This window comes from Poecilia mexicana, unplaced genomic scaffold, assembly GCF_051168715.1.
Source record: "Poecilia mexicana isolate PSO_F unplaced genomic scaffold, ASM5116871v1 scaffold_4, whole genome shotgun sequence".
In the NCBI taxonomy this organism is placed as follows: domain Eukaryota; kingdom Metazoa; phylum Chordata; class Actinopteri; order Cyprinodontiformes; family Poeciliidae; genus Poecilia; species Poecilia mexicana.
This window is the reverse complement of record NW_028263373.1, coordinates 12,030,085-12,055,742: the sequence shown is the minus strand read 5'-3', so window position 1 is coordinate 12,055,742 and position 25,658 is coordinate 12,030,085. Positions and strand designations below refer to the sequence as shown.

The window sequence follows — 25,658 nt, the reverse complement described above, 5'->3', positions numbered from 1 at the left end:
AAATAATTTTTTGTGTATGCATACATGTATAATGTGCCATGCATTTTAACTCTTTTACATTATAGTTACAAGGATAATTTGCATTTATTTATTTATCTATTTATATATATATATATATATATATATATATATATATATATATATATATATATATATATATATATATATATATATATATATATATTTTTTTTTTTATTTTTTTTTTTTTTTTTTTTTAATGGAATGGGTTGTAAAAATGGCACACAGCATCAAACCTGAAAGGTTTGTTGAGCTTTTGGGTTCAGCCTTCAAGAGTCTGACATCAACCAATCAGATTTTATTTGTATAGCATTTTATCACAGGAACCAAAGTGCTTTCCATTAGTGCAGTAATGAAAATAGAGAACAGAATAGAGACAAGACGAACAAAGGGACAGATTAAAGTGTCTCACAGCAACAATGTGCTAAAAGCAGTTCTAACCATGAACAAACATTCTGACTATCAAACGATGGTCACCTCAGTGTTTGGGGTTTGATCCCACAGATGTTGGTCAGAGGACCAAAGAGCTCCAGCAGGGCGATGTCCTTGTAACAGATTTCATAAATAAGAAAGTTCAATTCCATGAAAAGCTTTTTTTTTTTTTTTTTTTTAAATAAAACTAACATTAAAAGTTAAAAATCAACTCTGAAACAAACTGGGAGCCAGTGAAGGAAGTGCAAGAGTGATGTAAAAACAAGCAGCAGCATTCTGGATCATTGAGGGTTTATTCCAAGATAAATAAATAAATATATAAAATCTTATGCCAACCACTCTCAGAAATAAACTAATTAGGAAACTGAAAGTGAGTCAGTTGTGTGTAATTTAATTTCTGCATGCATTCAGCCGTTCTCTGAATGCCTCAAAAGTTTGAACAACCACCATCATGAAGACACTTCAACACAGCAGGAACACGTGTTGTGTAGGTGTTTAAAGCAAATTTCAGTGAATTGATTGAAAATGGAAAGGCTATTGTTCACTTATGCTGACAGGCTGGATAAGAAAGGGCATTAAAAGTAAAGCAACATATGGTAACATTGGAGGAGGTGCAGAGATTCACAAATTTATGGAAGTGTTGCAAAGTAGTGGAATCAGTGAATGTGACCAGCTTTTGTCAGATGAGACCAAAGTTAGGTATTGTGTCTTACTTGCAAGCACAATTACATGAAGGAAATCAAAGACCAGATCTCATGGTGGTGGTGGCAGCTTCATGCCGTGGGGATGCTTTTCTATACAGCAGTTGGTTAGTGTTAGAAAAACAGCTGTTCACAGAGACCCCCCATCTGATTTGAATGACCGCATAAACTCCTTAGCAAAAAGTGCTAAAAGTTAATTGTCCTGTAGAGATTTGGCCCATAAAAACTTTCAGCAAAAGTGGATCTACTGCTACCATACCTTTCCTGTCAGCTGGCAACCATGCACTACTTTGTGCAGGTGTACCGTGTAAAGACACAATTAAATAAAGTTAAGCATGAAGTTACCTGTTGTTTGGTAAACATAAATGCATATTTAATCTGTTTCTTTTGAAACATGAACTTAACAATAAAATAAAGCATCTTGCTTTTGAACGAGTTGGAAACGTGTTGATCTTCCACGTTCTTGAAATTCAAAGCAACTAAAATTCCCGTCAAGCAAACGCAGAGCCGAGTTAGTGATCTGTGGCGAAGCAGAGGCTGCTGCGCCACTCTCAGTCCGCATGATCCACGACACTTGAGCTCCAAACCAGGCAATCTGGACAAATAAAGTGCTTTTTTTGTTCCTCAGATCAATGAAGTCATGGGGCCCATCCTGTTTTAGACAAATGTAGGTTTGTTGCCATAGCAGAGTTACCTGGGAAACCGATCAGCTGGTTTGAACCCAAAGACGGAGAGACAAAGAAAAAGACGAAACGCAGCACTTATTTTCTGCTGCGCTGCGTGTGTATTTATATCCTCCCGAACACCAGCCTGTTCTCAATCTATGTGTTGACGCACAAAACCTGAAGCCATTTGCAGCCTGCAGAGTTCTTTTTTATTTATTTTTTATTTTTATTTGGGGACACTCTCACATATCCTGTCTTGCCCCGAGAATCACCGATGCGCTCAAAAATAGATGCAACAGAAACATTTCCTGCAAAAACAAACAAACAAATAAAGAAAGAAAACAGTAATTACAAAGATGAAGTAGAGTTTGGGCTGCGTAAAACAAGCTCTATTACACTTGTGTAACTTCAGACGCAACCAGTGCTCCTCTTACTGGTTCTACTGGGAGAACACGGAGTGCCACAGGTGGATCTTATTGGTCAGCCGAAGCGTCTGTGCTGTCCATAAAAACGCACGACAGGAGCTCAGGAGCGGAGACCGAGCGTAAGGGCGCAGAGCAGCCGCGCCACGGAGCTCACACCACGACCGTGTGTCCAGAGAATACATATCACTGAAGGTCTACACGCAGAGGAGCGCAAAAAGAGGACGCCACGCTCTGAAACAAGCCTGTGAGTACATCCATATGAAATATGAGTTTAATTAACTTGGCACCGAAACGAAATGTACACGCTTTGGGGAGCAGCGGAGGCGGAGAGAGGAACCATTTGCGCACCTGTTGAGCCGCGTTGTCGTTTGTAACTTTAAAAAAAAAATACTTTAGATATGGCATAAAGAAAACAATTAGTTTATTTAACAATCCCAGGTAATAAGATCAGACTAGTTTATCAGAATTAAATGCAGTTTGTTCTGTTATGTGAAATCACTTAAATCAAAAAGAACACTGCGGTGCAGTGGCAGACTTTTTCTTATTTTGCCCTTCTCTCAGGACAATGTTATTTCTCCCCGAAGTTAATGCAGCACACCTGCTCTTTCAGAATAACCGGAATAGTTATCTTATTGACACCGTTTAAATTGTTTAAAAATAATTTCACATGTTCAGGGTTTCATTTATTCCCCGTTTTGAAGTCGATATGCATGAATTTTATCCAGATATTTTGTGAAGTGCATTTTATTTCATATTGTCCATTTCAGCCACTTGCTGTTCAAGCTACAACCAGGTTAAACCGATCAAATTTGCATTATATGACTGTTTATTCTCGATTTGCATTTAAACAGAATGGCAGTTTTTAAATATGACACAGTCGCATGAAAAAAATAAAATGAGAGAAATGTCCATTTGTTCTTTCATGTATAATAAGTGCAAACTGCATTCAATTTCATGCATATAAAAATCACGTGTTATTCACATAAAACAATGCATATAAACAAAACTATATTTTTTAGTTTAGGAAAAAGTCTGGACACTTTTCTCAATTAAAAGCTCTGTAGCCTTTCCCCGAATTTGGCTGAAATAACTTCAGTTAGATGCAACTTGTAGCATCTACTTGTCTCTGCAGGCTCTGACATCAGTCTGAGGAAGGTTTGCCTCATGTTTGATGGTTTTATTACACATGCAGCCTGTTCTAAGTCTCCCTACAGCCCCTCATTGAGATCAATATCTGGACTCTGATTTGACCTAGGACTTTCCTTTGCTCGTTTTTTTTTTTTTCCCATCCTCAGTGGATTTGCTGGTATGTTTTGGGTCGTTGTCATGTTGCAGGATCAGTCAGCGGCCTTTTTATGTTTTTCTTATGAAGCAAATGTTCCTCCTTGAGCGCCTCAAAAGTAAGTCACACTTATTCAATCTGGTTCTGATTGTGAAGGCACACGAACATCTGTATAAACCACATCAAGAGTAACATTTGGAGACTTCTTTTAACACCTTACAGTTTGCTGTCGGGGTAAACTTGCGTGTATGGTCAAGGTTTAGTTAGCATGTTGTTTTGAACATGCCTCTGGGTTGGACCATTTGCATACTGGGTAATGGGTGATCACGTGTTTGTCATTGGGAACTCTTTAAACATTTTACTGGTGTTTTAAGGTAAATGTGCTACAATCTTCTTTCTGAAGGTCTTTGTGAGCCCTTTCAACTTCACCATGATCTAATAGTGAGAAGCCCTCCAAGCTACATGTCTGAGGTTTAAACAGGGAAAACCCTCTGAGGAGCATCGAATGGACCTGATGTGATCCACTTCACTCAGATTTAGCCATTTTAACAAGGAAGAGATGTGAAAGTGCTGACTTATAATTGCTTTTTCATAATCTTTTATACCAGAATGTTTAAACTTATGCTCTGCAGATTGATTTGTTTGATTATTTATTTTAACATGGGTTTGTCTAAAAATGTTAGACTTTTAAAGGGTTTCCTTTTTTTTGCTGATAGCTGATTGTTTGAAAATTGCTGCTGAATGCAACAATTTGATGTGGCAGGCTGGTGTTAGATAACCCCACTTTGCTTTAACAGAGACCTTCATCATGTCTGCATTGTTGGGTTTAGTGTCTCCCATGTTATTTTTGACAATACCACAGATTTTCTTGGGTCATGTAGAGCAATAAGTAACACTGATTCAGGGTTACTGGTACATGTGGAAATATGCTTAGTTGTCCTAAATTTGATTTTTTTTTCTTTTAAATAGTGTAAGCTCTGCTGTTCTTTAAACAGTTTTTATTCATTTAATTTTTCATTAATATGCTTGGAAACAACTCTTTTGTCAATTATATTTTGTGTTTTTTACCTCTTTTTGAAGGAGCTCAGTGACTGGACAACTGTCAACTCAATAATCTTGTCCATTATTGTGCCATTATGTAACTATAACATTACAGTTTCTGCTTAAAATATATTTTCAATTGGCCATATCTAATATTCAAATTTAAGAGAAGCTAAATTTGTGGTTTTCATAACTCATACCCATAATGAAAACGACTTTATTGACATGTTTCAGCAAATACTTGGGAGTTTAATTGCAGACGGTGTTTCAGCTCTTCAGCATTCAGGTGTTTTTCTCCCCTCTCTCATTTACACTTCTCTCCATTCAATGTGTGTTATTAATTACAGAGGCTCCTGAGTGAAACCCGCTCCCCTGCTCCTGCCTCCGTCTGGTGGGAAAATGTGGGTTCTGGATAAGATCCGTGGCTCGGTGGAGACCAGTGTGCTGCGACAAGGAGACAACGGTGACAGGAAGGCTGCCGCTGCACCATACAGCAACGTGCTCACTCCCGACAAGATCCCAGACTTCTTCATCCCCCCAAAGCTGGTCAGCTGCCCCCCAGAGCCCGAGGCGCCGAGCATCAAGCCCAAAGAGGGGCTGCAGCCGTCCACTTCTGAGCAAACCATCAGCAGCACCAGGAAGATCAGCAGTCCGAGGAGCCCTCGCCTGGTGGCCAAGATCGCAGGAGATACAAAGAACCTGCTGAGAGCAGCGAACCGCCACATCATCCAGATAGAGAGTGCGGATGACGTCGTGGCTGGGGACACAAATGCAGACCCCCAGTCGCAGACCGCGATGTCTCTGCCATACGTTCCCAAGACTCAGACATCTTATGGCTTCGCGACCCTGAAGGAGAGCCCCCACACTCGACGCAAAGAGTCCCTGTTCCACTGCGAGCTGACCAGTCCCATCACTTCTCCAAACACCCAGAGGAAGACTCCAGGGAAGGGCAGTGAGACAGGGAACCATCTGACCCCCGCTGACTGCAACACCTCCCACATAAACCCCTACCGGTACTTCAGTGGTGGAGAAAGTGACACCTGCTCTTCCGCTGAGTCCTCCCCCTTCAGCTCTCCGTTGCTGTCCCGCTCCGCCTCCCTCCTCAAGATCTTCACGCACGAGACGCAGGCCAAAGTGGTGAAAGCCAAGCGGACGCTGGCTCGCCACAGCTCCCTGTCGACAGACGAATGCAGCTCGGCCGAGCCCAGCCCCAACATCCAGCGGCGGCTCCGCGTCCCGTCCCTTCACGGCGCCGGAGGGGCGTCCGACCACGGCCTCCAGCGGGAGCACACCATCAACCTGCACAAGGGCGGCACAGTGAGGATCAGCGCCAACTACGACTCCGGCACGTCACGCCTGCTCATCCGGGTCCTGGTGGCTGAGAGTCTGTACGACAAGCATGTCGACATCAAAAGCATCAACTGCTGCGTGTCTGTGTACCTGAACCCAGGCAAGCTGCAGAAGCAGAGGAGCAACATCATCAAGAACAGCCGCAACCCGGTCTTCAATGAGGACTTCTTCTTTGACTCCATCAGCTCTGTTCAGGTGAAGAACCTTTCTGTGAAGTTCAAGGTGGTGAACAAGGGCACCAGCCTGAAGAGGGACACGCTGCTGGGAGAGAGGGAGGTACCACTAGCAAAGCTGCTCTCAGGGCTCTAAAACCACAGCAGATGCAGTTTAAGCTGATAACTTGGGATTTTCAAAGAGCAGTTCTGATAAAGTTTACAAGCAGTTACCATGTGACCTACTGTAGATGACTCTCGAGGCATCTTACTTTAGCTTAAATCCAGATCAGTCGGTCATCGTGGCTGAAGCTGTCGCTAGTCTGAAATTAGCGACCAAAGTGGATTCCTACAAATCAGATCTCAAAAACAACATTGTGGTTTATGAAAACTTGATTTTAATTACAGTCATCTGTGATTATTTACATTTTACACAGGAAGTGGAGCCAGCGCATCTGCAATGATCTTCCTGTGTGAAACATAAGAAGAGAGAAAAACACAAAAAACTAAGATCTATTTCCTTAATTTGTCTTGTTTTTCCATCACGTTAAAAGCTCTAAGGTTCTGGTACCATTTTGTGTAGGTCCTCTGCTGACCCGGTTCTGTCAAAGCTGCTTCTGACCTGAAACCTGTTTGGCCCTGGTTAGACCAGCTGTTAGCTTCAGGCTCTGGGACCAACAAACTTGGATTTATAATAAATAAAGATGCCAAGAGTTATTTACTGCAGGTAAGCTATTAACTGCTTGTAACCTTCCCACAGAACCTCTTCTGACTGAAGCTATACTTTGGTGTTTGCACTGTTTTCTCCATCACTCATTGAAAAGATTTCACCATAAGCTCCCTGGTGTACAAGAATGGAGGATTTAATCCACTTTCTTCTCCTAAAAATGGATTCTCACCGAACCAAACTGAACCCAACAGCACCAGATGAATGTGGCAGATGAAAGCTCTCCATTCTGAGCACGTCTCCCGGCTGAATGTCCCGAGCCAGGCCCTCCTGGCTCAAAGGTTGGACGGCACCTGTGCGTCAGGCCGTCTCCTGTCCTCCAGCGCCAACGTCCTCGTTGTGGTTTTATTATTGTAATGTGTGACTGAAATCCGCGGCAGCGCAGGATTTTTTACATCGGCTCCGCCATCTGCCGGCACAGAGATGCTTTTGTGAAGGAGTGCGCGCTTTGAAGTGGCCCTAGATCCTGATGTGCAAATGATCCTTTGATGTGCACGGCGAAGGCAAGGAGCGAAAAGAGTGCCCACATTTACATGCACATCAAAAATGGAATTACAATATGAGTGATTAAGCAAAGGACTACTATGATCTGATTAAACTTGATTAAAACACTCAAAATTAGAAATGTTACACAACAACCAAGACCTGCTTCTTCACGGGTATCGCACCGTCGCAGTTTTGTTTTCGCAGACCTGATCCGACCAAGGTTAAAGCAACAAAAACAGACCTGTTTTTAACCGTGTTGCATTTATACGGTAATTTATGTAGCATCCTGTTACTGCACTCGGTTTCTGCTTCAAATTTCATTCGTTAGCTGTCAGCTGGAGTACAAATATTTGGGGGATTAAAATCTCACTCAGAAATATTAAAATCCATTACCTCAACATACCTAATTTGTCCAATATCAATACATTACAAAGTTAGAGCTTCTTTTAACCTGTCGCCACATCTGCTGTAGTTTCACTTTCTGTGAGTATCTTTAAATCTACTGATTAGAAATCACACATTTCCAAGAACGGTGAAGAATGTACTCTGGGAGGAACATTTTCAGCTGTCTTCTTTAAAACCCTCGCTTCAGAATAATTAGTTTTCTCTCCAAAAGTGATTATACTAATATAGAGATACCTGTTTAAAATCACAAAATACCTCTTGCTTGGGAGGCTCCCAACAAAGTTTTACTAGAATATATTTTGACAAACTGAAAATCCACTATGTAAAAAGATATGAAGTAAAATGCCGGCACCAGTAATTCTAAATCAATTAATGCAAGATTATTTCATAAATGTGTAGTTACCGTAATTATCTGATTTTCAACATTGTGAAAAGAAATGACAAAAAAAATCTAAATCTATGTTATAACTTAACTAGATAAAGTAGAAGATTCAAACATCAAGGCGGTCAGGAATGTCATGAAAAGACAATAGGTTTTTCAGATCTATTGTAAAATCTATTGTCTAGATCTCTGCAAGCCACAGATCAAGCCTGGATGCCTGATATCCAGGCTTCTGCTGAAAAACATGCCAACATATCAGAAGTTTATGTTGTAAACATAATTTCCTCAAATAAGGTCGTTGTCAAACCACATGTCATATTCTGAGATGATGTTTTAGGGCAGATTTAGAAGGGTTTTGCAATAAATGTGTCTCTTTTGATGCTGAGTTGGTGGAGAACTGGACAGGACTGTGAAAGGAAAACAAAGAGACGCATTGAGAGCCTGGATTAAACTTGAATCTGTTTTGAGGAATAACAATATTATTAAGCCTTTGTATATTGGATAGCAGATTAGCTCAAAACTCTAAACATTACTGTGTGTAAATATAGTTTTCACTGGTGTCCCTTGAAAGGCTGCATCCATAGCTCAGAATAAACTGTCTTCAATTTTTTTTCTACAGTTAAATATTGTAATTACAGAACTATTTTAACCAATATTTCCTTACATGAACACACATTAACCCTTAAAGAAAGGAGGTGATACATGCCTGGAAAAAGATAAATAAAATAAAAAAAACACAACCACATATTTCTTCTGGATCAGGAGACATTTTTGAGATTAAGGGTTGGAAATACAAAAAAAAAAAACTCTCAGTTTTACTGAAATTACCTGTAAAAATAAAAATTCTCTGAGTAAAACATGAGAGGATTTATGCCCAATAACATCCCTGAACAAATGTATCCCATTGTTTGAAATATTGCAAAGTTGTATCAAGGACAGATGACACAATTTGACCCTAAAGCATATATTCTCGTTTAAAAGGTAAACAAAAAGACTACCACTCAGGTAAAGTGCACTCTAGTAATATAAAGGCTAGTTTGGAGGAAGAGGAAAAAAAATATCAAACTGATGCATTTATGCGAGAGCATAAAACAGCAATAGGATCAGCAGCAAGATGCATCATGATCTTGCTGCTTTGGAGGATTTCGCTTGAGTTAAACTCCATCCTGCAACTCCAGTGGTTTGTTCAAATCCAGCGTTAGAATCAGAAACTATTTTATTCAGATTCAAACAGCTTCTGGCAATCTCCGCGGAAAAACAAAACAGACCATTGGACAGTCTGATTAGGATTTTATATGGTGTGGGTGAAGGTCTTGGAAAAACAACAGATTAGTGTTTGCAGTAATAAATGCAACATATCTATTTGTTTGATGAAGCTTGTTTAGCCTCATGATTGATTTTCCAGCTGCAGCTGCCCAGTGTGGGCAACAACCTGATTAAATCTTGTGCAGCCGAGCAACAGGCACTCACTAAATTGGTACATGACAATCATCAGTCTGACTGCTGATACCTTACTGGGCTCTCATATCAGCTTAAACGCTCTTAAATGGTCAAATTTTCTCCACTTTAATCAAGCCTGTTAAATTAGCACATGTTCGGTAAAACTTTGAACGCTGCTTCAGCACATTTGGAGTGATGTTGTTGGCAGGAGGACAAAAGACAAGTTCATTAAACTCATGAAACCCTGTAAATTTTATTTTTATTTTTCAAAGTCAGCCATCGACGTATGCAACCAGTCTTTTGCTGTAGTGCCTCTGTATTAGCAGTGTGCATGTAAATGTGTTACTTTTTTAAATATATGAGATTAGAGCATTGGCGTCAGTGCATTACCGGCTGCATGGTATCAACATGTTACTGGTGTTTGCATGACATGCTCAAAGTTTTCTGAAACCCTAAAGCCTTACTCTTTGTGTATGTGTGTGTGTGTGTGTGTGTGTGTGTGTGAGAGAGAGAGAGAGAGAGAGAGAGAGAGAGAGAGAGATTGTGAGAAAGTTTGGATGTGTTTGAGCCGCATGATTTTGTCCAGAGTTGTTCACTTTCTATCTGTAAAGTGGAGTTTTTTCTTTTTTTTTTTTGTAAAATGCTTTTGAAACTTGCCGTATGTTGGACTTGCACTGTATTTTATCTATTCGCTGTAAACAGGAGTTAACGTTTGTCGAACGACTTAATTATGCACCAGCTAGCAAGTGCTGACGAGCCCGTCGGTGAGAGAGAGAAAACAACAGACAGCAAAGCAAAGCGCCACAGAGAGCAGCAACACAAACGTGAACGGCAGCCCGCTCCTTTTCTGTGGCGCTTCTGAAGGAATTGCAAATGATTGCAGCAGCTCCGAGTGAGAGAGAGAGAGAGAAAAGGAGTGACGCTTCTGTTAAAGACTTTTCCTCCACACGGCGTGTGCCGCCCACCTGTAGCTCCCCTGTTGATGTGCTCTATATTACTTCGCTTACAGTGACGCTGTTGGCTGTTCTCTGATGGGGTAGATTTGGTGAAATGTTGTAATTTCTGCTGCCTTCTTGTGTTGAGCTGCTCGTAGTCTTGCTGTACTTTGGATTCAAGCTCCCGGTAAAACCAAACTATATCTCTGAGGCTTCTTCTAGCATGGCTGAACTTCCTCAGATGTGGCTGTGCTCAATTTTAGCATTTTTTTTTTAAATCGTGCTTTTGTATATTGAGGTAAAACTTTGGTTCAGTCACAAAGAGTGATTGTTATAGTAATGCACATGATAGCTGTGATTTCCTGATTGTTTGATAGTGTCTTTCTCTTTTAAAGCTGTACAGTAGTGCTCTGCTAATTTCAATCCCTGTTTTCTGAACAAACTGTTGCTATTAATGACCCATTGCACCTGAACCCGACTTTAAAAGAAAAATGAAAGTTTCGCTTTTATTTTATAGGCATTGAAAGTGTAGGCCTTGAAATAGATAAAACATTTATTGCACCAGCACTGTGTCAAACAGAAATATGTTGAAAAATCCAAACTTTCACTTGGGTGTTCACCCAATAATGAAAGTAATATGTAAGTAAATAATTGATCTCTTACATCATTTTAAATGTACACTTCATTTAATCAGCCTTTTATTTGCTTTTAACCAGGATTTTGTAACTTTCTAATTTCTTGCAATGTTAAAATTACTTGAAAACAGGGGCCTGTTTCATTAAGACACTCTTCAAAATGGGAAAGACAAGAGAGCATGCCACTGACAGCCACAGCAATAGTTCAAAAGTTTCAAACAAGAGGAGCAAAACTCTTAATCGTGGAGGCTTTAAACATGGAGGCCAACATTGCAAGGTTAATTAATTTTTCTTGTCAAGTTTTACAAAATTTGTTTCAAACCCATTTTTTTTACTGAATGCAGTTGTTACAGATCATTTCCTCCCTGTAATAAAAGTTTTATTTAACAGATGGTTCTACTCATGGTCAGGTTGAGGTGCAACTTGTTAGCAAATCATTTATTTTGGAGTTCAGCTGCCACATTTTTAGGAAGTAGAATGATAATACTGAGATAATGAGCGATAACAAATTGAACAAATTGACTCCTGTGAAACATTTGTAAATTACGATCTTTAATAATCACAATTTCAGTACCGGTGACCTCATGTTGGTCGCACATGTTGACAGATATTCACGCAATTTTTTTTCTACAATATCAGTAAAAAATACAGATTGGGAAACTGAAATACCAAGGTATGACGCTACTTGATGCGCTATTGGCTGGTGTTTTCAAAGCAGCCAGTCCTGGAATCCTGGACTGCCATTCATTTTCCTTATTTCCACAAAGAAGGAGGACTGTAGATGTTAGCTTTTGCGGTACTGAAAAGACAGTTTTGACTGAAACTGGCAAATATAAGCGTAAGATTTTCATAAACTGTGTTCCCAAACCCCTGTGAATGCCTGGAGTCTGCATACCTTAAAGCAAACAACAACAACAAAAATACATAATAGAAAAAAAATTAAAATCCTCAGATTAGTACGAATTGGTGCCTGGTTGTAGGAAAGAGTCCAGGCTTCTTTTGGAGCAGAAGGTTTTTGAGAAAGGTAACTAAAACCGCAGATTTTAAATGTTGACATGACCACCAAATAAGGCCCTTCTCTGCCATTGCAGAGACATTTAAGTTACAATGTCAAACACCTATTTAGCTTTTTTAAAGACAGTAAAAGACTGATGGGATCATCTTCTGCCAACTTTTTACCTTTTACAGCAAGTTAGCTCCAAGGTCTCGATGAACATCAGACAAGGTGAAAGCAAAGCAAAAGTTGCAGCTTTACATTTCTCACTGAGTTTTGAAACAAAAAGAACATTGTGTCCACATTGTTCTGCACCAGAGGTAAAAGTTTGACATGCAGAAAACTCTCAGGCAACACGGAGGGTTTGAGTCACGAGCCACTGATAAAGTTGTCGAAGGGTGGAGTTGAAATAAACCTGCAGAACCACATGAGTTAGTTCTCCACTCAGTTTCCCCTCGGTCAGCAGAGTTCACAGCTCTTCTGCCTGAGTCCCTTCTACAACTTTATTCCATTTTTTAAATTATTTGGTGGTGTTTAATTTGTACTTTCTGCTCATTTTAAACACCAAAGAATTTAATATTAAGGAAACTGGAAAACAATCATCTGCTTTAAACTCAAACCTGAATCTACAGAGGAATTATCAGCATTAACTTTCCCTAATGGCCATCCTGCTGCTGTGGCTCAAATCTGTCCATTCAACAGATTTCTAATTAGACAAAGGGCAAAGAGGCTCTGCTGATGACAGTTTAAATAAGAAACCCATCAATATCCCTGTATGTGTGTTTTACTGACGGTGACTTTGTTTCCTTTTGGCTTGTTGAGATTTTGTTTCAATGAAACTGTAAATGTGGTGATGTTTTTTTTTTTTTTTCCCCTGTCTTGAGAAGTTTGCTCTGACAGATGAAGCTGAAAAAGTGCCAATCCTATACTTGACTCTTGATCCTTAACTTTTTTTTAAACGTTGTGTAGTAGTTACTGTGCTGTTTCTGATCTGTGTGGTTAATTACGTTCACACTGTGACGTTACGACAACTGACAGCTGTTCTCTCTCTGTGTGTGTTAATGGGTTGGAGATACTTTCAATAAAAAGTCACTGCAATCACTGGTAACGTCGTTGTTGACTTGTAAGTTTTTATTGTTTTTTGAAAGAGACAAACACTTAGTGTGTTTGAAGACCAGCTCTAAAGTTGTTTCACATAGCTGGTGTTTTTTTGTGTAAAACGTTTATTCCACTCAGACTTTTTTCATATTTTCTCACTTTCAAACATATTATTGGCATGATAAATAGAAAGTGCTGCACAGAGGGTCCTGGGTTTGAATCTCACCCTGTTGTCTTTTTGCATGTTGGTCTTGCTCTTCAAGATGTTGTTTGTTCACTAATTTTCTCTAACAAACAACAAGGTGGTTGAAATATTTGAATATGCAAACATTGTGTTCTTGGAAGTGTTTAAAGTTTTATATTTCTGTCCATCTTTCATGGACAGAAATATACATCATTGCCTGCTCTTTCCAATTACCTGTTGAATGCTGCTTTTTTTTTTTTTTTTTTTTGCTCATGACGTCCTGCCACTTAAAAAAAAAAATCTAGCAGAGTTGCTGGGCCTTATCTAGTTCTCATTTGGTATTACCTGGAATATAGCATCAAATATGCACACATAAAATGGGAACATAAAAATATCTAATCACTGCCATACTATCAGTAATTGGCAGGAACAAGCAGAGCGCAATATTTTTTTTAGCCGCAGGGAAGAATTAGTTTTAAACCTGCCCGTGTTTGAGACAAATTGTGTGGAAGACGAGGTGGAACGAGAAGTAATGAGCACAAACAGACCTAATAATGCCAGCATCTGTCCTATTCTGCTCCCCTTCGTTTGTTTTGACATCCTTTTATTTGGAGTGAGGCGTGTGTTTCCGCCGTGGAGATGTCTGTCGTCTTAAAGTCAGGGAACAGAACAGCACTCAGTTAACGACTCTCCGGCGAGGTTGTATTGTATTTAAAGCCCTATATGTCCTGGTGAACCTCACAGTCAGTCCATTACAAAATTCACAGCTAAAATAAACCAAGAATGACTGGCTGGATTTACTTCTTATATAAAAGATTTGTTAGTTAGATTCATTTTGTAAATAGGAGGTTACTGTACGTGGTTGTTGGTAAAATAAAGTTTGTGCGCTTTAACAGGTGTGATGCATGCGACGCTTTAGAAATGACTCGTGTAACCCGACAGTCCCAAACGCAGAAACTCAAGACCGTCTCAAAGGCATTTTTCTAAGCTAAGAAGGGGGGAAAAAAGCTGTGCTAGATTTACACACACACTCTCACTCACAAGGACAATTTGGGAGTCAGATACCTTAACGGCCATGTTTTTGGATTGTTGGAGGAAAAACAAATACATGCACAGGGCAAACTCCATGCAAACGGAGCCCAGGTTGGGATTCAAACGCAGGACCTTCTTGCTGCAAGGCAACAGTGCATCACCATACTGAAGAGTCTTTAGCATTAAGATTTTTTTAGATTGTTTTTCTTGTGTCTGGAGCTGTCGTTGCTTCCAGATGCCTTTCCAAATGGGTTTGGTTACAGACCTTTGTTTCTATGTTCGAGGGACATCCAGACATGTAAGGCATCATCAGCCTTAGCTCTAAAACAACCCTTTTACTGTTCTAATTTTTATCATTCAACAAAATGTTGTCTAAATCCAGCACCAAACCAAGACCGACTGAAACAACTGAGTGACTATTGGTAAAAACCGAATTCTCCAATCTAGAGTATTGCGTACGTAGAAATCTGACATTAATTTACACACATCAGAAAATATCAGTAAATTGGTTGTAAAGATCTGTAACAGGGATAATTTGCTGAAGTCCTGACACATCAGTGTGGGAATGCTGCTTTTTCTATAGTTTCAGCTTAATTAGGTTTGGAGCTTCGGTCTTAAAATAACCTCGTCTTTAGCAGACGTAAATGAGGCAGAAACCACCCAGATGACGGCTCATTGGCACTGAATTTACTCCATTAACAGAAGGAATAAATCTTTCTCCTCATGCTCTTAGAAAAATATGTAGGGGAAACTTCAAAGAGTAATAATTTCACCTTCCAGACAACATTATTAATTGAGGATCTGCTACTTTGTCCCAACCTTGAAGGCTTGAGTTTCTCAAACTCTTGGGTTACTCTTAATAAGTCTTTAAAATTTAAAAGTCAGATATGCCTCAGGGCTTTGTCTATCAGTCATGGACTTTGTGGCATAAATCCTTCATATTCTTTTGGGAGTCTGGTTATGCATAGCTAAAGCTGTGGAGCGGCTCCGTAAATAAATATCTAAGACTATAATGCCATGGTTCGAAATCACCTTAAACCTTAGTGGCACATCCGTCCACATCTCGTAGAGCATTACTGGCTCTCAACACTTTTAACTTCATGCCAATTGCTGCTCTGTCAACTTTACTTTTTGGTTTGAAACTAAATGTATTTTTTAAACGACTCTCTGGAGTGACATTGATGCTCTCATTGGTTCTTAAAGGATTTTATCTCATGGACTTTATTCGTGTTTTTATTTCAACATGTTATTTAATTTTATGCGAGTGGTTCTGGTTATATTGATCTGTGTTTGTGCTTTTTAGTGTGTGTGTGTGTGTGTGTGTGTGTGTGTATGTGGATTGTATGCTTTGTGCCACTTTACAACAACTCTATCTATGGGTATATATAAAATAAAATAACCTAACCTAGAGTTCAACCCTTACACACTTTTAAGGTAAGTCAACCTACTTCAAGTGTATTAATGCAAATTACTACCAGATCAAATCACTTTCTTTTCTCAGTGCTCAGAGCTGCCTGGGTAAAAACACCACCTCCTGAAAACTAGATGTAAATGTCATTTAGGAGAAGAAAAAAAAACAAAAAACAACCCAATCAAAAAAGACACTATTTCATTTATTAAGTGAAACAAAAACAACGTCCAGGTACTTATTCTGAAATATTTACAGGTTAGCATTTTATTTTGGGGCATTTCTACAGATTTATACAGTGGCAATCTGATTTTCTTTCCTGTAGTGTCTGAATGGAGGATGCAGCATCCTGCTCTGTTATACAATCTGGAGTGTCTTTTATTGCTTTAGCAACACCGTTCCAACGTCATCCCTCCAGCCAGTTGTTGCTTCCAAACTTTTGAGGAATGCTCTTTGACTGCTGCTTCTGTATTTGTTGTGTTTGTGGCAAACGATAGACAAATTTCAACCCAACACAATAATACAATGGGTGCAAATTGCTCCCATCTGGTTTGCTTGATGGGCTTGCTTAGTACAATTCAGTTTGAATCCAGTGCAGAAAATAATCAAAAATATTGATTGTATGGCTTTGTGAGATCACCTTTCTGTGAAGCTACACCATTTTAGTTACAATATAATATATTCAGATCATGAGAGGGTAGATTTTTATTTTGGAAAAATCAAAAGAGTTGATCTCGTTATTAGTTCACAACAAACTCACATCGATCTTGTGTTGATCTGCCTGAGGGAAATTCAAGGTGGAAGCCTGTTGGTCCCTCATTTACCAACACATTCAGCTGATTCAACCTCCAAAAACTTTGGCTGACATGAAAATGTTCATGATTTGATATTGTTAAAATGCAAGCCAAGCACGAGATTCACAACTCCTTATCCTCTCTGGATCCTCACCGACTCCAATTCATCACCTTCGAAGCGAATGCACACGCAAACATACTATTAGGTTTCCTTTGCCAGCTGCACAGGAGATGCTGCCGCTGCAGTTGGCGGGGGAAGAAAATGTTTTCCAATATCCTCCATCTGCCACTGTTGATTTCCATCTGATGCCGAATGTCTCACACAGCTTGTAAATTGATTTATGCCGCTGTCTTCCTCTGAGTCAGGGAGAGACGGCGGAAACACGAGAGCGGCTGAGGGCGAAGGGAGTCGATTCTGGACGCGGCGCAGCATCATCAAAGAGAGCCGATACTCTGTGGGGCAAATTTGATTGGGGCAATTTCCATCCACGGCTTTCCCGACTTAAGAGGGGAAAGGTTTAGGGCTGTTATTGGCTTCCAGATTACTATGGCAACCACATAGAGGAGTGCTCTCAGAGTGAAGGAATGAGACAAGAGAGGGTGGGTGTGTGTCTTGTGGGGGAGTTGATAGCAATGTTGTTAAAATGTAAATTTAGTCCAATGGCCGCCTGCAGTGTTTATGCCTTAACAGCAATTTTCTGACAACCTTAAGTGGCGTTCCTCAGAATCAGTGATCTTCCTTTGAAAAGTATGAAGGAAAAGGCAGTGGGGAATGCTACTGCTTATACAGCGCAAGTCAACGAGTCTTTACTTCAGAGCTTTAAATCATAGGAAACAGAACTGATATTAACCTCTCATTAATGTTTCTAGCCAGGAAAAACAGAGTTTTCTCCATATTCATTGTCACTCCTGGTGACAACGGATGTGTAAAATGCCTTAAAATTAAAGTGACTTATGTTACAGCAGCAGAATCACCCACTGGACATTGAAAAATCAATTTTTCAATTGGACAACATATTTACTGAGAGCTGAAAATAACACCTCACCAATCTGATACACCAGCCGCAGTTAAAAGCACTTCTATCTCTGTCTCTACAGTGCTTTGATCTTCAGCAGTCTTATTTTCTGCCATCTTACTTACATCTAAGTGCTCAAAGGAAGCCCTAAATAGCTCACCACTGTTTGAGTCAAGCTGTAAAATTATACTGTAAAGCACAGGCACAATGATTGTTGTACTGATTATCATGAAAGTCCAACTTGATTGGCCTGTTAGCAGGTACAAAGCCCACGGTACGGCTGGCTGATTGTCTGTTATTACAAGCCTTTACTTTTTAAAGTGTCTCCTTAGTGTTGAAATACTAAAGTCTACACTGTATACATATAAATAGAGTGTGGAAAGCTTCTTGGAATGAGTTTCCATGACCGTTCTGCATCCAAACCTTACACCATCAACTGCAATGCATGTAAGAGTTTATTAGACTCCAGAACAGAAAATGTGTGTTATCAACAATCACAACATGTTCTTTTCTGTCTATCACTCTGCATTTGGTAGTTGCCAAGAGGACAGCATTAGATTTAGACTAAAGACTGTGAGCCTTGCCCTCTCATCCAACGCCAGTGTCTGACCTCGCAAATGCACTAATGGAATTAGGGTAAAAAAAAAAAGATCTTTCCAAAACAGCTGAAGCTGATAAAGATTAAAAATGGGGGTTCAACATTATAGTAAACTTTATGCATTAAAAATGGGATGTCACTAAACTTCATGAAATTTTGGCAAAATAATGTAGTTGGTTTATAAGGCAACAAAATATATTTTTTGTAATCTACAGGGTTGGATATAAAAAAGGGACTATTTTCTTCAGCAGTGAAAAATCTGCACTGCGACACTGTTTACAGATTCTCCAGATACCTTTGATTTATAGTGCAGAAAAACAAAACAGAACAATATTCAGAAGGAAAATCAATAAATTATGTTTTTTGACATGTTTGCAATGTGTTTCCATCAAGCTGCAGAGCTGGAGAGTTAATGTTGTATTATGGTCTCTTGCATCATTGGTATTATCTCTGAAGAACAAATTTTAACAATAAAGGACACTCATGTTGCCTCTTTTATCTATTGAAACAGCCTTGAAGTTTTTGAAAAGATCAGTGAAGTTCATGAAGCGGTCATTAAAAGTAAAATACAGGAAATGCCACTTTTGACGATGCAAGTGTCGATTTTAATCACAGAATCCAAAATGATCATAGCTTACTATTTCATTTCATGAAAAAAAAAGTCTAAACTTGATGACAGGAAATGAAAGCAGCTGCACCAAGCAGCCATTAGACCTTGCAGACGACGAGAGAGCTATTTTTCTCTGCAGTCTCTCGTCATTCTATGATAATCTTGAGAGAAGCGTGGTACTGTTTGTTCTCTCTCCGAGCAACAAATTATTCATCTTTTTCATCAAAGTGACAAGATCCTGACATGGTGTCCTCATCAATAAACACAGCTGACACAGTTTCAACTCTCTAACTCCTGCTTCATCTCCAGCCTCTTTCGGCGTGTCGCTCTTTAAAGATGCATCTCCCATCTGTCAAACCAACACTGGTAAAATAAGCGTCACGCGTGGCTCTTTGATTGACACCGAAAACGTCCACAGAGCCCCCACAGGTTGAGATAAAAGCCTCGATTTTGAGTCCATGTAATTCAACAACACATTGGCGACAATAGATGTGAAATAAAACGTGCCGTGCTGGGGTGAATTGCTCACACATCCATCCGTCCAACTCGAGAAGTATAACTTTTGGAGAAAATAAAGTCTACAAATGGAGAACATTTAAGCCAATGGACAAAATGTCCAGGTATAATCGTCTACACAATCTTAGCCTGAGACCAGACTGCAAGATGTGAAATGGTCAGGCACGTTTAGGTGTTTAAGACCATTCATGCATAAGATATTGCAAAGAGACAGAAAGAAATGAACAAAGCACAGCTTCAATCATAACAGAAATCTTCAAAAATGCTGAAATGTCACCAGGGGACCTACAGCAGCCTGTTGTTGCAGACGATGGCCTCTACGGTGAGGGAGAGACTGCACAAGCTTATTGTTCATGAGACGTGGGCAAAAGAAGTCATTTTTGGACGCTGCAGCTATCGCACTAGATTTTAGCCACAGTCAGTTTCTACAGTAACAGCAATGGCTGGAAATACAACCAAACCAAGGAGGGACGGCGTGTCGGGGAGAACGGTTGGTCTGTTGTGTGGATTTAATGTATAACACAGGAGTTTGTTCTCTTTAATTGGTGATGTTCACCACATATTTTAGATAGTGTGTCTCTATATTTGAACCCTGTCCAGTACTACTCCACACCCTTTGTGTTTTACATGGCCAGCTTTATTGGTGATTAATGAATCAAATGCAGGGATTTATTTGAGTCCAACGGTTTTGGAAAAACAACAACAAACAAAAATACATTAGTCAACATTAAAAGTTGCATTTACATTGTTTTTATGTCCTTTGTGATCCAGAGAAACAGAATGGAGTGAGAGAGAGGATTATCTGCAGACTCAAAGTGAATGTTTCTAAAATGTAGGCACTTCTACAGTTCAAACCCTGATTGGCTTCTTCTACTTCCTGTGCTTTTCTTTCTGCTCACTGCTAAGATGCAGAGGAAATTTAAATGATCGAAATGCAATCTTCAGTCATCAAGCTGATTATTATCAGAATTATAATTTTAAGTTTGTTAATTTGTGTCATGTAGCCTACATGAACAAATTAATGTATTAAATAAGAATGAGTCAAGAAAGGCAAAGAAGAGAAACCAGAGTATTTGTATTTTAAAACTCTTCTCTGTGATGCTCAATAATTTCAGTTGTAGAGAAAAAAATAACATAAAATGGTGATTTAATATATATATATATATATATATATATATATATATATATATATATATATATATATATATATATATATTTAGAAATTAACGATTTAGATTTTTTTACGATTTTGCCAAGGTATGATATTAGCGTTTTGCGATAGCAAAACACTTTCTGCTTCAACGGTGGAGCAACATTTAAAGATTGTGGTGAAATAAGGGCATTTACAACAAAATCAACACTTTATAGATTTTTTTAAAAGAAAGGCAGTCTTGATGTTTGTTATTTTGTCTGAAAGTTCATTTCTAAAACATAGATGTCACAGTGGTTTTCATGATTTTATGCAGCATGAAAATGTGTTATTCTTACTACTCCTTTCCTTACTGTTGGGAAATTTGAAACATTTTCTTAAGGACAAATGAAACAACACTGGATCTTCAGGCAATTTACGAGCGCAAAATGAAGGCTTCCAAAAAAAAAAAGAGAGTTAGATTTGCTGCTAAACACGAGGAGACTGTCGTTTGTTCTCGGGTCGCTCCTGGCACAGGTCCACGCTGGGTTCAATGAAATATTAAGGCTTATGAAGTGAAACCTGCTCCTATTTGTCAGAAAGCATAATGACCCAAAAAAAAAGCTAAAAATGTCACTTGCTCTTTAAAAGTGGGTTTCTATGAGATCTGATACATGAAAGGAGCTGAAATGTGGAGTGGAAAGACGTGACCTTTAAAACCTGAGACAACTTGAGAAGTTAACTGGCGATAAGACAAAAATACCTGCTGCAGAAACCGAGGGAAGTCACTCATCTGCAGAGATGGCTTCAAAAAGTTGAACAAGAAAATAAGCTAAGGATAACATCCTTTATCTGAAGGCCATGTTGGATTAAATAATTTCTGAATGATAGATTTACTGTTATTTCTTTATTTGCTTTTAACTACTTAGTTTCAGTTTCACATTATTTCAGTAACCAAATGCATAAAAATGTATGTAAACAGTTGATTTCTAAAACTTTTAAGCCATGTTTGTCAAATACATAATAACTGGTTGCAGATGTGATGTTTGCTCTAGTTTCTAGCAAAGAATTCATCTTTTCATGCTGGTTATTGGAATAAACATCAGATGTAAAATAATAATAATAATAATAATCATCATCATCTAAGACATCCCCTCCTCTTGTTTGCAGTAATAATTGTTGACTCGTGAAAATGCAAATGCATGCTTCAGATGGTGTGGGATAAGTTTTGAGACTTGAATTGATTTTCGACCAACAACGAGTCTGGCTCCACTGTGAGCAATAGTATCGAGCAAAGCAGCTGATGGTGGAGACAGTAACGTCGTAAAGGCAGATCTGCAAACACGCAGGGAAAAATGCTGCAGTAAATTAATGTCGGACGTTTTGTGTGCGACTCAATAAACCATGTGCAATATGCTGTGGTTTGCTCAGGCCATAAAGCTCGGATGGGTGGGAAAACACAAACAGGCTCCAGCACCAGTGAGTTGGTGAAAAAACAAAAACAAAAACGGAGCAGAGTTCACTGAACGGGGTTTAAATCGACCCTGCTGCGCTCAATCATTTTTCCTGATCACTTTTAAAATAAAAGAAAGCGGGACTGAGGAGCTTTAGTGCTTAATCATGACCATCCCTCAAAGGTCTGTTTGCAAAACAACAAAGCAGTTTAAGGTTTGACTTTTACCAGAGAGCCTCAATTTCCTGTTGAGGTGAAATCAGAGGCAGGTTGCCCACGCCGCAGAGAGCAGTGTTTGTTGTCCGGATTAATCAACTCTGATAAGAGAGAACCGGAATAAAAATTCATGTGTGTGTGTGTGCGCGCGCGCGCCCGTGTGTGTTGTGGATTAGATGGCATACCTTGAGGTTGTCATGGTGACTGCCAGGCAGCGGACACCTGTGAATTACCATTAGTGCTGCAGAGCCAGGATCTTAATTAGAAACGCAAAGGAAAGAGCAGGACAGCCAAGCAAATCAGTGTGTTTATCCCGACCCTTTATCAGCACGCTGCCTCCATAAAATCTGAGAAAATTTACCTTCAAATGAACAGGTGTCCGATTCAGAGACTACAAGATGTATGATCAGTTTATCACCACACACACCCCGAGGAGGGGATGGGAGGGGGAGGGGGGGAATCCTGCTGAATGAAAAAATAAGATAAATTAGAAAAAAATCACAAATTGCTTCCGATCATTTAATCTTTGCTCATTTCTGATAAAAGCAATTGTATCAACGTCTCTGATCGAAAAAGATGATTCCAGCTAATGGACGTCCATTTCTCACTCACGCGATGTGCTGCTGCTTCTTCTGAAGACATCTCTGGACTCAAACGTCCTGAATCAATAGCTTATAAGGAAAAATTGAGTGAAACAGATTCCTCTTTCCATTATTCAAGGCACACAACAAGCTATACCTGCGTCGCAACAAAACAGGTTGACTGTCACCATGCCTCTCAGCAAGCATCGAGCTGTGAGACTAATGTGCAAAGAGAGCCAGTAGCCTCATGTTGGCTAAAGCAACATCTCTGTCTTTCTGACCATATACTTGGGGGGGGGGTCGAAAAACTGAATTTGCAGATTTACCGTTGTCAGACAGGTAGAAAGTTTCGCTCTGGCTTTGGCACTGCTTTCAAATGAGCGCATCAGCTGGTGGGCTTTAATTATACCACACAAATATGTCTGGACAGTTTTAATATAAGAAAATTTGAGGTTTACAAGTAATAAAAAAAAAAATCACAGACGAGCCCAGAGTCTGACCCAGGGCCCTAAGCCTCCGCTTGGATAATTTTTACAAGGCTCCTAACTTCCATCTCTTAATGCGCTATTTATGATCTACTGAGCTAAATGCACATTACATAAGATTGTACTGAGCCACCAAAACATAGCTGGAGCCAGAGAAGCAAAGTTAACCACAAAGTGCTACCAAACCAACTGGACTGGTGTAAAATCAGAAGAGTTGTTATTTTGTCGTAAACTTTCTGCCGATTGTTCCATCTGCCAAATGTCACAACAAGGAGTCTACGCTGACCCTTTAACTCCAACAGCTTCTGTATCTAATGTTCCTGCAGAACATAACATGCTGTTCTTTTAAGTCCACAACACATTTTGTCTGGAGAATCAGTCCTCACACCCTAAACTAAAAAATCCCCCCCCACACAGAAATCTCTGATACTCAGAGCTTAATACAGGTCCACTAACTGCAACACCTTGCTTACCCAGATACACAAATCACACACTCGTTTTATCCGCATTAATGTCAAGATGAGGTCTTGCATAACTCCTTTTTTTTTGTTTTTCAATTTAACTTACATTTCCAACATTTATGTTGATCGAATAGTCTTGAAGAAACTTCCGTCTCCACCTGGGCAGAGATGATTCTATCTCAGACATTTTAATAATCTGTCATTTCTTTTAATTGGACTCCTGAGTCATTCAGCTGGTTGTTAAAGCTAAAGCTGGCCGCCTCCTATTCATTCTACTCAGGATGAAACTCAATTCCCCCCCCCCCCCCCCCGGCTGAGGAGTTATTGCGTGTTTTACAGAATCCCTTTCATCGTTATTTCTGTTTCACCGTCTCATATAAGATGGCGATTAATTCCTTTATTTCATTGTCCTGCCAACACATATGCCTGTCCTATGGCTTTACCAATTTTGGTAACACTTTATTTGAAGGGGTGTGCATAAGGCTGACATGTCATAAATAATAAATAATGACACTTTTAATGGAAAGTTGCACTAAAACTTTGCATTAAAAGTTCTTTGAAAGACTCAACTTTGCATTAAAAGTGTCATTATTTACAGAATGACACTTCATGACAACAGTCATAGACATTCATAAACACTCCTTTATGTTCACAGCTGTCAATATTTATGACAGTATTATGTCAGTTTTATGTTCAAATAAAGTGTTACACCGATTTCCCTCGTTTTTGAAAAGCAATCTATGACTGAAAGTATGAAGAGAAGCGTATATGGATATGAATACTTATAAATAGATAAGTATTTTTCTTCTACTAATAAGTCGTGCACTATAATCATTGTTAACTATGTAATTTCAATCAACGTAGGCTTTCCAGAACCTTCTCAAATTCACTGTTTTCTGTAGCGACGTCCAAAGCAACAGAAGGTGAGTTGGTGTTCGTAGTCAGCGTTTAAAGATCATTCCAGCTTTCCTACTGCGATTTATACCTAATAAAAAAAAAATCACTACACGCGCAGAAGGACGCGGGAATCAAAGATCTTGAGAGTTTTCTAGTTTAATATTTTCTCATTATTACCTTATTAATGACTTTGTGTTGCAGGAAATGTCAGATTGGCGCTGCTTATTCTGCCTGCCACCTCTTCTAATGAGCAAGTAAAGGAGGGTTTCCAAATTGACACGAAAGCTCCTGCAGAGAGGGTGTTCATGGAAACTCCAGAGGGTGAATATTAAGACAGTCTGTGCTCCCGGCTGAGAGGATCGCTGTGTTTCTCATTCTGCCTGAAGATGCAAAGAAAGGTTTAATCTTAAAAGCAGGTCCAATTAAAGGCGTTTTGTAAATGGAAAGTCTTTAAAAGCAAAATAAATCTTGCAGGATAATTGTTGCCATGTTGGGAATTTGCTGCCCAAATACAGTACTGTGACTGAATCTTGTGTTTGTTTTGCATTTTAAGGCAACCTGTAAGACACACAAGGTATACATTGTCTTTGGAAATACTGCTAAAGCTCCACGTAATGTGGAAATATTTAGTTTGCAGTAACAAAATGGAATTCCCACACCGGGAATAATGTTGTGCCTAAATGTAAAAAGTTTAGTCTGCCATCGGCTGCAGTGTTGAAACATTGTCACAGTTGCTGGGCGCAGAAAAGATACAAACTTGTGCAAAACCAGTTCCCCTATTCCAAAGTAGTGAGCGTACGCAGTAGAATGTATTTATTTAGTGTCCAATGTTTGCTGTCTGGTTTGGTGGGGCGGTACAAGTCAGTGATGTTCTCACGGATGTGTCGTGTTGTATCGAAACCGGACAAAGAAGCTGGAATATTAGAGACACAAACATGAATCATTCTCCAAACACTCGGACGTCACTAACTAAATATGCACCATCAAAACACACACTCGGATCATTAGTTTAATGATTTCCTGCTGCCAGAACCAAAATAACACCGGAGTTCACCGGGGTCCTCACCGGGCCTCGGAGGCTGAGAAATGCAAAAAGTGATTGACAGAAAT

The 25,658-nt window shown here is 39.4% G+C and overlaps 1 protein-coding gene across 1 annotated transcript; it reads left to right on the top strand.

The window, feature by feature from the left end:
- The first annotated feature begins 1,550 nt into the window (after positions 1-1,550).
- LOC106930485 (C2 calcium-dependent domain-containing protein 4C) lies at positions 1,551-13,178 on the top strand. The gene is made up of 2 exons (XM_015008062.2): positions 1,551-2,485; positions 4,912-13,178. The coding sequence occupies exon 2, from the start codon at positions 4,964-4,966 to the stop codon at positions 6,221-6,223; it is 1,260 nt and encodes a 419-aa protein (XP_014863548.1). The 5' UTR covers positions 1,551-2,485; positions 4,912-4,963; the 3' UTR covers positions 6,224-13,178.
- The last annotated feature ends 12,480 nt before the right edge of the window (positions 13,179-25,658 follow it).